Here is a 15,943-nt window from a genome sequence, read left to right on the forward strand (position 1 = left end):
CAGAGAAGGCTGAAAGCAAAATGTCTCTGTCAGTGCGTATGCGTCTCTCCCTCGCAGAGCTGCAGGAGAAGGCTTAACCCATTAAACGTGGCTTTGTTTGTTCCAACTTTTATTTAAAAACTGAAAGCATAATGTATCAAACACGCGCAGGTAAGAAAGCTTTTAAACCACTCACATAACTGTTTTACATTGTTATACTATGTACAAACGACATTCATAGCAGTTCCAAACAGGCTGCAATAATCTTCACATCAATCGTTTTTATTTCCATTATAACAACAGGCTCTGGTGTGCTTTTAATGTGTTAACTCCACTGTGAGCACTTAGCGCACACATCTTAATTTTTCTTTGAGACACAGTTAAACATGGCTATTGTCAGAATGAAATATTTGAATGCTTACCATTGAAGTGAATAATGATAAACAAAGAGAACACATGTCAAGGTACATAATCAAACATGGATCACATGAAGCTTTCATTTGATTCTATTAAGGTTTTGAGTCTCCGAGCACTAATTCCTCTGACAGCACTCTAAAGGATTCTGAAGCAGGTCCAAAGTCGAGCTTGGACTCTACCCCAGTCTTCATCAGAGCAAATTCTTGCTTGTAATTCATCCCCTGACTTCCTCATAAAGTCATGATGTCCCAAGATGCCTTTCTCTGGATCTGCGAGCTTGAAGCTGCCTCACTGGTAATTTGATGGGCTGCTTGTTGAACTTTTCCATGATTTCTCTAATCCGTGACAAGTTGGTGCGGCCGATGGTGAAGTCACACCTGGTGGCGCCCATCTTGTAGCCCACCTCACACTTCTTACTGGTGAAGCTGTAGCCCTCAGCTCTGGCTGTGACTTTGTACTCTCCAGGGTTCAGCAAGCGCCAGTAATCCCCATCAGCAGCTGAAGAGGCACACAAACACAGAGCAAGTCAATGTTTAGCTCTTCTATGTATATTGTGCAGCTACCACTTAGCACAGCCAAGCATCAGTCTCAACTTTCTCACATCAGCTTGCAGCTGAGGGAGTTTGCAGACATACGGTGCTAACCTGACATGCATTTTAAAAGAGGTTGCCATTATTTATTTTGCAAAACAGATGAAAAATGCCAAGTTTTCTGTGTGTGCATCAGATAAAAAGGCTTCCTTTTGTCTATTTTCAACAACAAATGTAACTGCTTGCTGTGGTTTCCACTAGAAGCAGAGATGTGCTTGCCCCCCGTACTCCACATGAGGTAAGTGGGTGTGCAAAAACCTCAGCTGAAAACCTTTAGTAGCTTACAGAAAGAAGTCCTATTATGGTTGATACAACCTCATGCTGCATTCTTTGGGGTATTTATGTTGACCCCAGCTGTAGAAAAACACAAATATTGCTAAAACTCTATGTTAATTAGACAGAAAATGAAATAACATGATATAATTTTTCAGAACACATTAAACACAAGCTTTTGCCTTTTACTTTTTGTAAAAAATGTTTTTAGATCATAGATCTAATTTCTCTGCTTGCTTCTTCTAAGTCCTGATTGTTTACTGTCAAATGTGTTTTTATTTAAAATAATTGGTACTAAAAAACTTGAAATTACTCTTTTGCTCTTCTTTTAAATTTCCACCTAAATTGTGTGAGCAAAAACTGAAACAGATTAAATTATCCTGTCTGGTTTGCCAAACCATAAATTAAGATAAAAATTGTCCATTTTCTTTAAAATGCCAATAAACTGATGAGTTTACACTTCTGAAAAACTTCCAAAAGAATGATTCATCTTCAGGAAGGATGTCTGTGTCCCTTTCTGTCACTACAGCGTATTTATCATGACAGAAGACAAACAGCTATGAAACTGTTTGCTTTTCAAAGATGAATGTCAAAACAAAACAAAACCAATTGAAATCAGGTGAAAATTGCACAAATGAGTGCTCCCGTGGAAAGTGAGGTTTCTGAGAGGAAGCAGCAGCTTATTCTCAGTTCCAGAAACAACAATGGCTGACGTCTTTCTGAAAATTTTATTTCACGCTCCAAGTCTCTAACTTCTTTGCCCTGAGGATTCCTACTCAATAGTTAAATTCAGACCTGGAAGCCTCCTTGGATCCAATTCAGACACTAATCTACAACTCTGCTTAAACAAACCATCTGCTTTTGTTTTTGCCTTTAACACTTTTTTTTCATATTGCACTTTCTAGACATCATTTTGACAAAAATAAAATGCTTCCTCTGCTCTGTTTGCAAAAATGCATAAAAATAAACATGAAATGTAAGAAAAACATAAGAACTAGTCTTCTAAAAACAATAAGTGTGGCTACTTTTTTGGATAACAGTCAACAATATGCTGGTAATGTGAAACTAGTAGTGGTTTTCAGTCTGAGGTCTGGAGACTGCAGGGAGTCCTCACTATTTTGTCTGTGCTGATGTGAGATCGCTAAGATTCTATTTGTAAAAATTACATTCATAAAATCCCAATAACACACCCAATAATCAAAGTTCTGTATAACAGTTGTAACTCTGTAATACATATATATATATATATATGTGTGTGTGTGTGTGTGTGTGTGTGTAATGTGTAATGTGTGTATGTGAGTAGAAGTTGTGGTTGGGAGTCCTGATTTATCTGGCAAGGGGCCCCTCAAGGACAAAAGGTTGGGAACCACTGCTCTAGTCTGACCAGCATGACGTAAGCAACAACAGGAGGACAGAAATGAGGATTTTTTAGCTGGGAATGGTCACTATTTTGAGTTTGTCAGCTAAAAAGAACAATATTAAAGAAACAGAAAGGGTTTTTAACCCTTTAAGCTATTGTTTTCAAACAGGCTTCAGTAATTCTTGAGCTAGAAACTTGAGCAGAGTAAAGGATCCACCAGGTCATGCTAGTTTACACCTTGGAGAGCAAACGTAGGCACAGTCTGATAAAATATTACCGTTGGTACTATTGAGATGTCATTTATCTTAATACAAGTTCATTTTTATCAGCCTAAATATATACCCAGAAATAAAACAGTTTCAGTGAAACTCCGCCCAAAATGTGCCTACAACAGCGTCTTGAGTAGATCATTAGTTGCATTGGCTATGATGGTCCAGTGTTAAAGGCATCTGGCTGCTGACTTAGTTTTGCCATGTGCTGGTGTGGGATCAGTTATTTCACCAGCTGAAGCAGATTTCATGTTTTTATATTTCAGTCATATTGATTAATTTCTGCAAAATATTTTGTGTCTCTAAAGATCTTTAAATTTGGTCGTTTCCAAACAGCATTTTAGTTGACTCACTCAGCTCAGTGGGGTGCCAAACCACTAAAATCAAGAAAATAAGTAACTTAAAAGAGTAATCCGTAATCACATTATTTTACAATGTATTCTTGGAAAGACTGTTCAAATCAAACCAAGTTTCCAAAAAGACTCAGTTAAAATGAATTGCAGCAGTTTACCTGTGCGAATATCGTGGTTGATGCCCTCCACAGAGATAACGGCGTTGGCTATTCCTCGACCTTGAAGGTCCCTGACTACACCTTTAATCCCACGATGCACCTGCATATGAAAACCGTCACTTTATGGCACCTGCTGCAAATTTTCATTCACAATTTACTGCTTTGTGTGACTGTGTTATGTATGAAGAATGATGCTCTGCTCTCCAGTGAGGAAAGATCACAGCCTCATATTATAATTTCTACCCTGCATCTATATTTCAATAAAAACCATGTCATGCCAGGGTTCAGATTCTCTGGAGTTTTATTGCAAAGCTGTGTTTGTGCTGCTGGGAATGCAGCCTGATTATAGAGCTCTTTGAAATCTCTATTATTCATCACCCTCATAGTTTCCTGGGGCACTAACGTTTTATAACAATGTCCTTAAATTACTCCGACTTTGTTTTCAATGCAAAGTTCTGAAAACATTAGTTTTTTTTAATCATTTCCCTTTCACTGACAGGTTTGGCAGTGAATATTCTTTCAGAGACTCTGAGAGCAGTAAAATAAATCACATGAATCATGCTTTTACCACATGACATCATGTTCTTCTGTGTGTTTGAGTAAACTAAGGGTCCTAATTGGACTCTGTACCTGCTCCATGAAAACAAGAAGAGACTCGCGGTTGTTCTCCCACTCCTCCGGCAGCTCGCTCTCATGAGGGAATTTATCACAGCCCACATACATCGACAGCTCAAAGGAGTTGGTGTGCAAATAGCTGAAATCATTCATACCTGCCAAAAAGTAAAAAAGAATGCATATAATTTAAATTATAGAGGAAAATAAAAATTTAACCATTTCATTAAGCTCATAATCCTCTATTCTACAAGATGTTTAATTCATTTGAGTATGGAAGGTCATTGCATTATAATGTCAGACATGTTGTTTTATTTTGAACCTCCCATGAGTTTCCGTCAAATAATCCTTTAAATTGACCTAAACCTCCCTATTCTAGCCACACAAGCCTAATATCCAAGTGAGTGAATGTTCTAACCAATGCAATTTTCATTTTCCCCTTCAGATTTTCTGAATTAGATTGTGTAATGCGTCTAAGGGTAGAACCTTTCCAACGTTTGCAGAAAGGCAGCTGAAGATAAAGTGTCAGACTCTGCAACGGCAAAGCTGACAGACAACAGAAAACATCAAACCACATAAAGCGCAAATAATTCAGTAAAATAGATTTCATGCAGAGACAATGTAAATCAAATAGGAATAGATTTCTGGATTTTTGTTAGCCTTTTTTAAGATGTGAAAACTATGACTCATTAAAGACAGGTGCCATTAAAATCATTGCATGGACAGCAGACTTTGGGATGCTCATTCTTATTAGACCATTATACAGGATGTATCTGACAAATGGTCTTTAATGGTACTGAGAAACAGAAATGATGAACGATGGAAACATTTCTGGGGTTTTTTTCATGCTAATGAGGATTTCTAAGAAAAACACTTGACAGTTCAGCTCTTGTTGTTTGACGAGCGTCTGTTTTAATGCAGACATTTTGAGAATGACACAAATATTAATTGTCACAATATTTGCTGCTTCTATTCCTATGATGGCTGTTCACAAGAACTCAAGACCATCATGATGAGTCATCAGATGAATTTTCTTTTTACCATGAAACTAAATTTAACCTCAAAGTCCATATCCACTGTGTTTCAGCCACAAACGGACCCACGGATATGATATGATCTGGGATACTCCTGTTAACAGAAATGAGCCTGTTGATGACACTAGACAACCCTTTCATGCAAATTGAGATGGAATAACAAATTCTTTATAATGAGAAGAGGTGATTGTTTTATGTTCTGTAATGAAACGCATGCAGTCAACATTGTTGAACAAAAAGGCTTTCGCAGTACCGCTGCTGGAATTGATCTGATTAAGAGATTGAAACAGGTTCAGTTGTTGTGTGGACAACTTCAGGGTGCATCTAGCACACACCAGGACCATCTCTGCAAGCTGATCCTGCTGTGGGGTTGTGCTATGATGTAAACAGTACAATGTAAACAGTAATGGCAGCGGCAGGGTTTCTAAAAGACTTTTTGAGGATAACCTGGGCCGTTTCTCAATACTCAAGAACGCTAGTACGTTTTTGTGTAATAGACAAGTACGTTCTCGGCATGCAAGGACACCAGAAAGTCTGTTCTACCGAGTACGGGAGGACGAGGACAATGTTTGGAACAGAACCATACTCCATTGTGTCCTGCAACAAGCACTGTTTCTTGCTACAATTAAAAAAAAGACCTAACATTAAGATAAAAGTCTACTTTGTTGCTTAAATAACAAAATAACAACAAAAATGTATTATTTGTATTAGATGTGGCAAACCTTTGATCAAAACTATTAAAAAACTGCATTTCCTGCTCTTTAATTAATAAAAAATGTTGATTGTTCATCAGAACAGAGCTACGGTGCTTTTATTTTGATAGTGGGTTGGCTAATTAGCTATTTTGAATTATCGTGAAGAGTAAAACCTAAACACACACAACAAAATTTACATTTTACACACAATTATTTACAATAACAGACAACTTTCTATTAATTTCTATTATTTCTAATATGAAACATTACCGTTATTAGCTTTCTCCTCTGACATTCGGAGTTTAACGGTTTGCGACACAATGCGTTGTGGGAAACTTTGCTGTCCCAAGTCTGCAGAAGGATGCATTGATGCATCCTCAATACAATGGGTGGAGCAAAAGCACACCCGGGAACTATGAGCGAACTTGCCATTATGCATACTTAGATGGAACAGTCTTTGGGCCATCGTTGATAACGTGAGTTCACAAGTTCGGACAAGTACGCATAATGAGAAACGACTCTGGTGTCAGGAATGGGCAGCAGAGATGCCACTTTTCTTCTTGAAAGCCCAACTGATAATCATCAAAAGGTCTGAGGATCGAACAGCTGAGAAACGGTTACAGTTTATGATTTATTAGGATGCAAATCTCATTAAAAGCTTTTGAAACGCTTGTATTTCTACTTCAGTAAACCATAGAAGCATCTGACAAAATGATCTAAAACACTAACGCTGGCAACCTTTGTGAGAACCTTTCTTTTTGGCCATGCTACTGAGATTGTTGTGGCAACTTGATTTACTGAAATCCAAACTGATTGTGTGAGCCAAACTCTGAAGGAAAATTCAGACTTCAGTGAAATATTTAAACTGAAACTGTTTTTACTTTGTGGCCATACTGAACTCAAATTTTGCGTGACAGTAATTTGCACATTTTGAACAAAAACATCTCAACAGCTTCTTAATGATCAGAAGAACACTTAATGACATAGTGTTAAGGTGATGAGGTCACCAACTTCCGGCTGCAGTGTGCCAGGACGCTCCGTTGATGGTCCCGTCTTCTTTGGCAAAGTCTTCTGTGTGGCAGGCCCGTCGGTTGGCATCAGTCATCAGTCGGTGGGTGGATGCATAGGAGAAGGCCAGCCAGCGGAAGACGTGGTCATCAGGAGTGGGGGTCTGCTCCCTGGCCACCCCCTGGGAGCGAGTTCTGTCATACGGGAAGGTCACTACCAGCTCCCCTCCCTGGAGGTTCCCACCCAGCACAAAGGGCATTTTCTCCATCCACGCTATCAAAGCACGTGTCTCCAAGGCAACCTAGTGTGGGGATACGCAAGAGGCGTGGATAATGTAATTAGTGCAATCATCGAAGCACTGTGATTGCTAAATGAGCTCCCTGATGCTAGAATAATCTCATGGCAATGTGTTCTGAAGGAGAAGTGATGAAGCTATCAAAAAGGCTGTTTACACAGTCCACGCTGCAGAGCCACCTCAGGAATAATGATTCTGTTATGTAAATCTTTACAGCCCAGCTAATCCACTCATCGGCAATCGACCACCCTGTTGGGCCTTGCATAATTAACCAGCCGTCTTATCTTTAAGCACTATTAGGACTAGTCAGTGGGACAAACAAGGATAGGTTTCACAGCGTTGTGAGCACAAATGGGAATCCCAGTCCTGCAGCTGCAGCAGCTATTCTGGGGACTGTGTGTGTGACTCATCCACAGCTCCCACTAACATCAAAACACTGATGAGGTAGAGCTTTTAATAGAATGCCTGGTGTATTTTAGCTCTCAGCCTTTTCATCATACATAGCGAGCTCATCCGTTTCTCCCAAAATAGACAATGCTGATGCGCCCTCGTGACTGCCGTACCCTTTTCAAACCGTTGATGGTTTCTATCTGTGAGATTTGTTTGCTATATGGAGGTGGGTGGCGCAATAAAAGAGCACAATGTCAAATTTTGCAAATAAAAGATTACCTCATTTGTGATGATAACAAAGTTATTGGCCACGAAAAGGTCTTCTACATCAGCACAAACTTCATCCTGTGCTAGAATAATAAACTCCTACTTATAGTTGACATTTATTAATGCACTTGAAGGCAGGGGTTGGCATTTGTGAATGCATCACAAGAACAGCATTCATTTGCATTTGCATTTACATAAAAAGGTTGCCCCTTTTTTAACCATTAGCACTAAATCCTTAAACATACCTTATAGTGCTTCTTAAGCTTGGTTTATGCTTGACGCATTTACTTAACGCTTGGTGATGCGGCTCGCGGATGGAACGCGCTTCACAACTCGCAGCGTTTATGGTTCATGCGGCTTGTCTCTGTGGTGAGCCAATATTCTCCCAAACTGTAGGGGACAGCATGGAGCTCTACGGCATGCATCCAACACTACACCATAGTAGAAGTAGAAATTACTTCCGCTTATTTAAATGTATTACCTTTATTCAGTTAAGTTCAAGTTTCCTTGTCCGGGGATCAGACCGCCAAGGCTCCAGCCTCGGTCTGCCACCCGATCCACACTGCACCGGACCCTTCATGTTCCTCCTGCGGGTGGTGGGTCCACAGTTGGATGAGCCCATGTATCCGGTTCGGGCTGGGCCTGGCTGGGCCCCATGGGCGAAAGCCCGGCCACCAGGCGCTTGCTCACGGGCCCCAACCCCAGGCCTGGCTCCAGGGTGGGACCCCGGTAACCCACCGGGCCAGGTACTCCGACTCTTTGATTATACATCCATGAAAGATCCTCTGAACCGTTCTTTGTCTCACCCTTCACCTAAGACCAATTTGTCATGGGAGACCCTACCAGGGGCACAAAGGGCCCCAGACAACATAGCTCCTAGGATCATTAGGACACTGAAACTCCTCCACCACGATAAGGTGACGGTTCAAGGAGGTCTTGCTGGGTAGGTTCGTGGCCGAGAGTGAAGCGGCTGGGATGAGGATCAGCACCGCCAAATCTGAGACCATGGTTCTCGACCCGAAAAGGGTGGCTTGCCAACTTCGGGTCAGGAGAGAGGTCCTACCTCAAGTGGAGGAGTTTAAGTATCTCAGGGTCTTGTTCACGAGTGAGGGTAGGAGGGATCGGGAGATCAACAGGCCGATTGGTTCATCATCTGCAGTGATGCGGACGCTGAGCCGATCTGTTGTGGTGAAGAGGGAGCTGAGCCAGAAAGCCAGGCTCTGGATTTACCGGACGATCTACATCCCAATCCTCACCTATGGTCATGAGCTTTGGGTAATGACCGAAAGAACGAGATTGCGGATACAAGCGGCCGAAAAGAGTTTCCTCCGTAGGGTGGCCGGGCTCAGCCTTAGAGATAGGGTGAGGAGCTTGGACATTCAGGAGGGACTCGGAGTAGAACCGCTGCTCCTCCGATCGAAAGGAGTCAGTTGAGGTGGTTTGGGCATGTGGTCAGGATGCCTCCTGGACGCCTCCCTGGGGAGGTGTTTCGGGCATGTCCTGCCGGCAGTAGGCCCCCGGGTCGACCCAGAACACGTTTATGCATTAACAAGACATTTGAATGAGTCGTGGTGGATGGCTGCTTACACTGAGCCAGGATCCTCTGGAGGTTTCTTCCTGTTAAAAGGGAGTTTTCCTCTCCACTGTTGCTGCATGCTTGCTTAGTAAGAGGATTGCTGAAAAGACACTGACACCAGTCAGTGACTTGATGCAATTTGCTGGGTTCCTTATATGGGAAACATTTTTACAGACTGGCTTGACGAACTGACCTGAAGTGCCTGGTAATTTTGACATTAAATAAATAAACTTAATTTAATTTAATGAATGATAATGAGGGCTGCTGTAAAGTTTAATCTTCAGTCCACATCCAGACACAATTATTCTTTCTTCTGTCTCATCAACAGCAGCTGGGATGTTTCTGCCCACAACGTTTTTTTCTTTTTTGATCCAAGAACACACTCCCCTACATATGCAGGTGGCATGCGCAGAGAAGGCGTCTTTTTTTCCAGATGAACTCAGTTGAACTTGTAGATAAAGGATCCTCCGAGTGATAGAATAAAGTGTTTGGAGACGATCTGTTGATGTGGAGTGTTTGTGAGTGTGGCCTCGACCTAGCTGCGCGACTACAGTGTCCTAATGCATAAAATAAGGCCCTTCTTTGAGTGTGTTCGGGAGGGGCGGGATGGCAGCGCAGAGAGGACTGTGGATGGCTGGTATTTACTTGGAGTCAGGCAGATACTTTTTCAGAAATCTCAGAGAGTGACTGGAAAAACTACTGCTACTTATCGGACCCAGGAAAATAAAGTCCTGGTACGCTGAGAGGTAAAAATAAGAAATGTCAGTTCTTAAAGTACTGCATCGAATCATCACTAGTACTATTGGTTAAAATGCAGAAAGGCTGATATTCCTAATTTATCGCACAGAACAGCTAGAGAACTAGTAGAGCTTACTGAGGCATTCTCCGACTGGTACCATTCTGGGATGGACACATGGTGGTTGGCCATTTTGCGAGGAATCCACTTTTTGGACTCAGCCTCCCACAGCATGGAGTTGAGGTCAGGAAAGTTGTGGTGAATGTCTATTCCATCATTGGTCCATCGGCCCAGAGACCAGCCGCTGAGCTCAGAACCCTGCAACAAACAGTCGAACAATTCAGAGGAAATAAAGGTTCCATGAGATCAAGGGTTTGTTTACTGTCATTTCTACAAATGTCAGACATGAGGTGGAATGAAATTTGTTTCCCTGGCCCCGGGTACAGCCCAGAGACATGATCAGATAATAGTGAAAAATAAAATAGTAAATAAAAAATGGTAGCAACATGTAAACACAGGTAACTTGCTCTTGTAGTCCATGCAAATGTTTGTCAGTCAGAGAATATCATCCATCTATTTTCGGCTGCTTATCCGGGGTCAGGTCGTGGGGGCAGTAGAGGCCCAGACGTCCCTCTCCCCAGCCACTTGGACCAGCTCCTCTGGGGGAATCCTAAGAGTTCCCTGGCCAGTTGAGAGAAATATGTCCTCCAGCATGTCCTGGGTCTTCCTTTGGGTCTTCTCCCAGTTGGACGTGCCCGGAAACCTCACCAGGGAGGCGTCCAGAAGGAATCCTTCACCAGAGATCCCAAGCAACCTCAACTGGCTCCTCTCGATGTGGAGGAGCAGCAGATCTACTCTGAGCCCCTCCTGGATGACCAAGCGTCTCATCTCTATCTCTAAAGGCCACGATAGACTTGCTGTTTAACCCCTGTTGACGCAGGCAGCAGGCTGCATCTTTGTTCACTTGCTGCTGCACGGTACTGCACTGCATGTAGTACTGGGGTGTTCCACTAAGGGGCGCACTAGACTACTCAGACCGAACAGAGAGTTGGGGTTTGTGGGTACAACCAAAACAAATATGGCGTCAATAGAAGATATCTGTAACTTAATTTTGAGATCACAACAGGAAAAAAGACAGCGTCTGTATCGTAGATGGTATGAAAGACCTCTACACCAGGGAGGGAGTGACTATGGTAAGTGTGTCTCGCTCCTTTTGTCAACTCCACCAACTGGTTACTCATATATTTCAGCGTTCAGACGCACTGCGTTAATTTCGGAGGACACACACAAACAATGCTTCAAATCAATGCAAGTAGCACATTTTTGTCATTAAACACACACGACCCTAAGCCAAAGCCCAACCACCCTGCAGAGTAAACTAATTTCAGCTGCTTGTATCCATGATCTCATTCTTTTGGTCACTACCCAAAGCTCGTGACCATAGGTGAGGGTAGGAACTCAGATCGGCCGGTAAATCGAGAGCATTGATTTCTGGCTCAGCTCTCTCTTCACCACGACAGATCGTAACAACGTCCGCATCACTGCAGATGCAGCACCAATCCACCGGTCGATCTCACACTCCATTTTTCCCTCACCCGTGAACAAGATCCAGAGATGATTAAACTCCACTTGGGGCAGAACCTCATCCCTGATCTGGAGAAGGCTTTCTACCCATTTCTGAAGAATATGATATAAAGATAAAAATCATGAAGAGGATTGAAAATTATTTATTAGTATGACTGTTGATGCATTAATAAATCTGCATTTATTTGAAAATCTTGGTTTCATATTTGCTCATCAAACCTGATGTATATCTTTGTAAAGTACAACCTGACCATTTCAGTTTTCACACAGATCAATGAGTAACATTAGGATTTTTGATAAGGGACAAACACATGCTCTTGGCGTCAGTTTGGTCTCTGTCTAGTTACCTTCCATTAAATCTTGGCCCTTCATTTAATCCTTCGACTTGATGTAACTGGTGCTAATTTACACTAGAACAGGCTGCAGAATGGCAGCCATTGTTCATTTGTATATTCCACTGGATCATTCCAGCTAATTTTTCAGGATGGACCTTTGCACTGTTGCAACAGTGTGTGAAGCAGATAAGGTGCTGTTTTCATGACAGGTCATCTGATGAAATGAGGTCACTAATGGCCATCTTGCAGACCTACCACTTCAAAGGCTTTCTCGTACCCATCGGGGTTGACGGATGGCAGGAGATGGATTCTGGTCTCTTCCACCAGATGACGAATCCGCTGGTTGCCAGAAAGATACTCCAGACACATGAACTGCATCAGCAGGAGGAGCAGCTCTCGTCCCAGCACCTCGTTACCATGGGAACCTGCAGTGTAACGAAACTCTGGTTCGCCTGGCCAGCGGGATCCCACGTAAGGAGCAAAGGGGAAAAGGTGGATGGGGATTAGTTTACGAGCAACTAACGTAACACAGTAGAACATGCTGGGGAATGCTGTGTGAGAACATCATGTGGTTTGATTTTTACTTTTTTTTTTTAGATTCAACTGAACAGTCACATCAAGGCACATTAAACCAGCAATTTATAAATATTTTTGCTTCTGATCCATAAAACCACTAACATTTGATGGCAAAGACAACTTGTGCAAACATTAGTCAAAAAGCTCATTGTATTGCTGATCCCATGCTTTCGTTCTTTTTAAACACAGAAACAGTTTTGTTTACCTGTTTTGTAGCTACAGTTTCGCCGACGGCTGCCGGCTTCTTCAGGCTGACGCTGATGGTGGCGCGTCACTTCCTTCTCCGTTTATCTGCGGGCAGCAGAGGACGTTGTCGCCCTCTACTGCCCGCTTTCCCCTCTCCGGCGATGCAGTCCCATGCGTGGTCCAGCGTGTAAACTCCGTCGTCCCTGTTCATGGTCCCACATCCACGTCTCCTTATCTCGATTGCTTCCTTGATCCATCTTTTGTATTTTTGTTGTTCGGTGGTTATGATCCGTGTGCTGTCCCAGTCCATTATATGGTTTTCTCTTGTGCAGTGATCTGTTACGGCTGACTTTTTAATTGTACTTTCTGCTTCTTCTTTTGCTGCTCTTGTGTGTTTACGATTTGCCTCTTTCTCGCACTCCTTTCTGTGTTCTATTGTCCGTGTATTGAGTTGGCGTCCGGTTTCTCCTATGTATGTTTTATTGCATATTTTGCATAGGATTTCGTAAATGACTCCACATTTTTGTCCAGCTGACATTTTGTCTTTTGGGTGTACTAGTCTGTTTCTAACTGTTGTGTATGGCTTTGTTGGTGTGTTTATGTTGTGTTGTGTTTTTTCATTGTTGCTTTAAAGACCTGCAGATACCCGACATGGGCGATAAACAAAGGAAAACAACAAACAAAAACAGAAAGCAAAGAACAACCCAAAAAAAGAACCAGAAACCCAGAAAGACAAGAACCAAAACCAGTGATAACCCTACCATACATCAGAGGCATAACGGAAAAAATAAGAGCAACAATGAAAAAACACAACATAAACACACCAACAAAGCCATACACAACAGTTAGAAACAGACTAGTACACCCAAAAGACAAAATATCAGCTGGACAATAATGTGGAGTCATTTACGAAATCCTATGCAAAATATGCAATAAAACATACATAGGAGAAACCGGACGCCAACTCAATACACGGACAATAGAACACAGAAAGGAGTGCGAGAAAGAGGCAAATCGTAAACACACAAGAGCAGCAAAAGAAGAAGCAGAAAGTACAATAAAAAAGTCAGCCGTAACAGATCATTGCTTAAGAGAAAACCATATAATGGACTGGGACAGCACACGGATCATAACCACCGAACAACAAAAATACAAAAGATGGATCAAGGAAGCAATCGAGATAAGGAGACGTGGATGTGGGACCATGAACAGGGACGACGGAGTTTACACGCTGGACCACGCATGGGACTGCATCGTCGGAGAGGGGAGAGCGGGCAGTAGAGGGCGACAACGTCCTCTGCTGCCCGCAGATAAACGGAGAAGGAAGTGACGCGCCACCATCAGCGTCAGCCTGAAGAAGCCGGCAGCTGTCGGCGAAACTGTAGCTACAAAACAGGTAAACAAAACTGTTTCTGTGTTTAAAAAGAACGAAAGCATGGAATTAGAAAGACACAGCAAGAACACACCTAAGAAGGTATTGCTGATCCATTATAGCTTTTATTTTCAGCTATTAGATAAAGAAAACTTTCAAAGGTGAACGATTTCAGCTTTGATTCATGGATATCACTTCAAGACCCACAAATGTAGTGTTTCCTGACCCAAAATGGAGTCCTGAGCCCGTAACCACTGCAGGAAACTACAACTCACCAACTTCATGCTCTCCTGGGTTGTCTGAGATCTCTATTGCATACAGCTTGAGGCCATTCTGTGACTTTCCTATGTTGTAGATCCGGGTGATGTTGGGGCACAATTCATTAACCACCTTCATAAACTGTGGAGGAACAATAAAAAAAAACTCATGATGAATTTTTTTGAACATGCTTCTTTTAACAACACAGTGAAAAAAAATCCATAAATAAAAATATTCCAGCAGAATCAGAGTTCTCATATTCTTCAGCATTAACAGCATTAACATTTTACAATAATGGGATGGAAAAAAAAAACTATTTTTAAGGTACAAGAACATTGAAGAATCTGCTTCTGTGTACAAATAGTTTTCACCAGCTGAGAGATGAGAAGCATGCAGGCCAGGAACTGAGCTGCTTTAGTCAAATATGCCTCTAAGTATTTGTCAAATGTTATGAACAATGCTGCAATATCTGTAATAACCGTTTGTAATATAAATGTAAATCAAAGGCTTGGTAATCCTTAAAGGAAAGCATATCGCTGTACCAACCATCTTTCCAGCCTGTTTTTTAAGCTGGGATCGTCTTTTAACAAGGTAAAAGCTGTTATGATTTAATCTTGGAAAATAATTTCTGGCTCAAGTTCACACAATGCTGCAGAATCCTTCAATCTTACAATATCTGTCATCACCCAAAGTGTGTGTTGTGAAGGATTCTCAGATGCTAATGCTTCTAACAAAGTAACGATACAGTGTAGGAAGCCACACATCATTAAAGACCAAGTTCACTTAATTTTTCAACACATGTGCAGTGGTTTATAGTGTAGTCAGTCGATTTCTGTGAGAAAAAAGCTCTGACGCTCCTGCTTCAGGATGCAGAAGTTAGCCAGCAGAGTAAGATGGGAGGAAAAAAGCTCAGGTGTGCCTGTTTTGGGAAGTACAATTCAGCTGGAGAAGAAAGTAGCTTCAGACAACAGGATTTGGAATTTTATTTCCTAATATTCAAACATCTTACCTCTGATTGGATAACAGCAGGTGTGACTCTACCTCTGACTCTGTTTGGTTTGCAACATTGATGTTTTATCTCCACAGATAACACAAGCCTGGAGGTGTTCTGCTGTGTGGTAAAGTTGCTAATGCTAATGGTTAGCTTCTACAAGCCGAGACATTCTTTGCTGATTCCTAGACGCTTGACCAACAACAGCCTTCCCTGTTGTGAGTCAAGATGGGTGAGTCCATGAAAGTTAAGTGACAGTGTGACATAGATCTGTCAAGCTTTCAAATCCTGGAGTTTCACCATCTATTTTCCATCAAAAGCTAATGCAGGAAATGGGTGTAGGAGAAAACTTTCATGTTCAGCCTCATAATCATAATTGAACAGTCTTAAACTAAAAGCAGTGAAACACTTGCTTGCTTGCTTACTTACTTACAGTGGCAGATTTAGCAATGTGGGGGCCCAAGGCGAACACAGACATGGGGCCCCCTTACACAAAATTTTCAGCAATCTTATCTTTAACTGGATTTGCAAAACTCTCCCCTCTTCTGACATGAGTTATTTTCACTTTTTATTAGTCCTCCTCTTTTTTCCTGTCTTTCTCTTCCTTTTGAGTGCCTTCAATACTTGTT

The 15,943-nt window shown here is 41.9% G+C and overlaps 1 protein-coding gene across 1 annotated transcript in view; it reads right to left on the reverse strand.

The window, feature by feature from the left end:
• Positions 1–404: 404 nt before the first annotated feature.
• The window catches only part of cpxm2 (carboxypeptidase X (M14 family), member 2), a 57,417-nt gene continuing 41,878 nt past the window's right edge, over positions 405–15,943 (reverse strand). Inside the window, exons 8-14 of the mRNA XM_015962983.3 lie at positions 14,341–14,464; positions 12,187–12,383; positions 10,151–10,330; positions 6,752–7,049; positions 4,030–4,169; positions 3,400–3,499; positions 405–894 (exon numbers count right to left, since the gene is read on the reverse strand). Of these exons, the coding sequence (XP_015818469.3) occupies positions 635–894; positions 3,400–3,499; positions 4,030–4,169; positions 6,752–7,049; positions 10,151–10,330; positions 12,187–12,383; positions 14,341–14,464 (1,299 nt within the window). The 3' untranslated portion in view covers positions 405–634. The remainder of the gene's footprint in view (positions 895–3,399; positions 3,500–4,029; positions 4,170–6,751; positions 7,050–10,150; positions 10,331–12,186; positions 12,384–14,340; positions 14,465–15,943) is intronic.

The sequence above is a fragment of the Nothobranchius furzeri genome, chromosome 16 (genome assembly GCF_043380555.1).
Source record: "Nothobranchius furzeri strain GRZ-AD chromosome 16, NfurGRZ-RIMD1, whole genome shotgun sequence".
In the NCBI taxonomy this organism is placed as follows: Eukaryota; Metazoa; Chordata; class Actinopteri; order Cyprinodontiformes; family Nothobranchiidae; genus Nothobranchius; species Nothobranchius furzeri.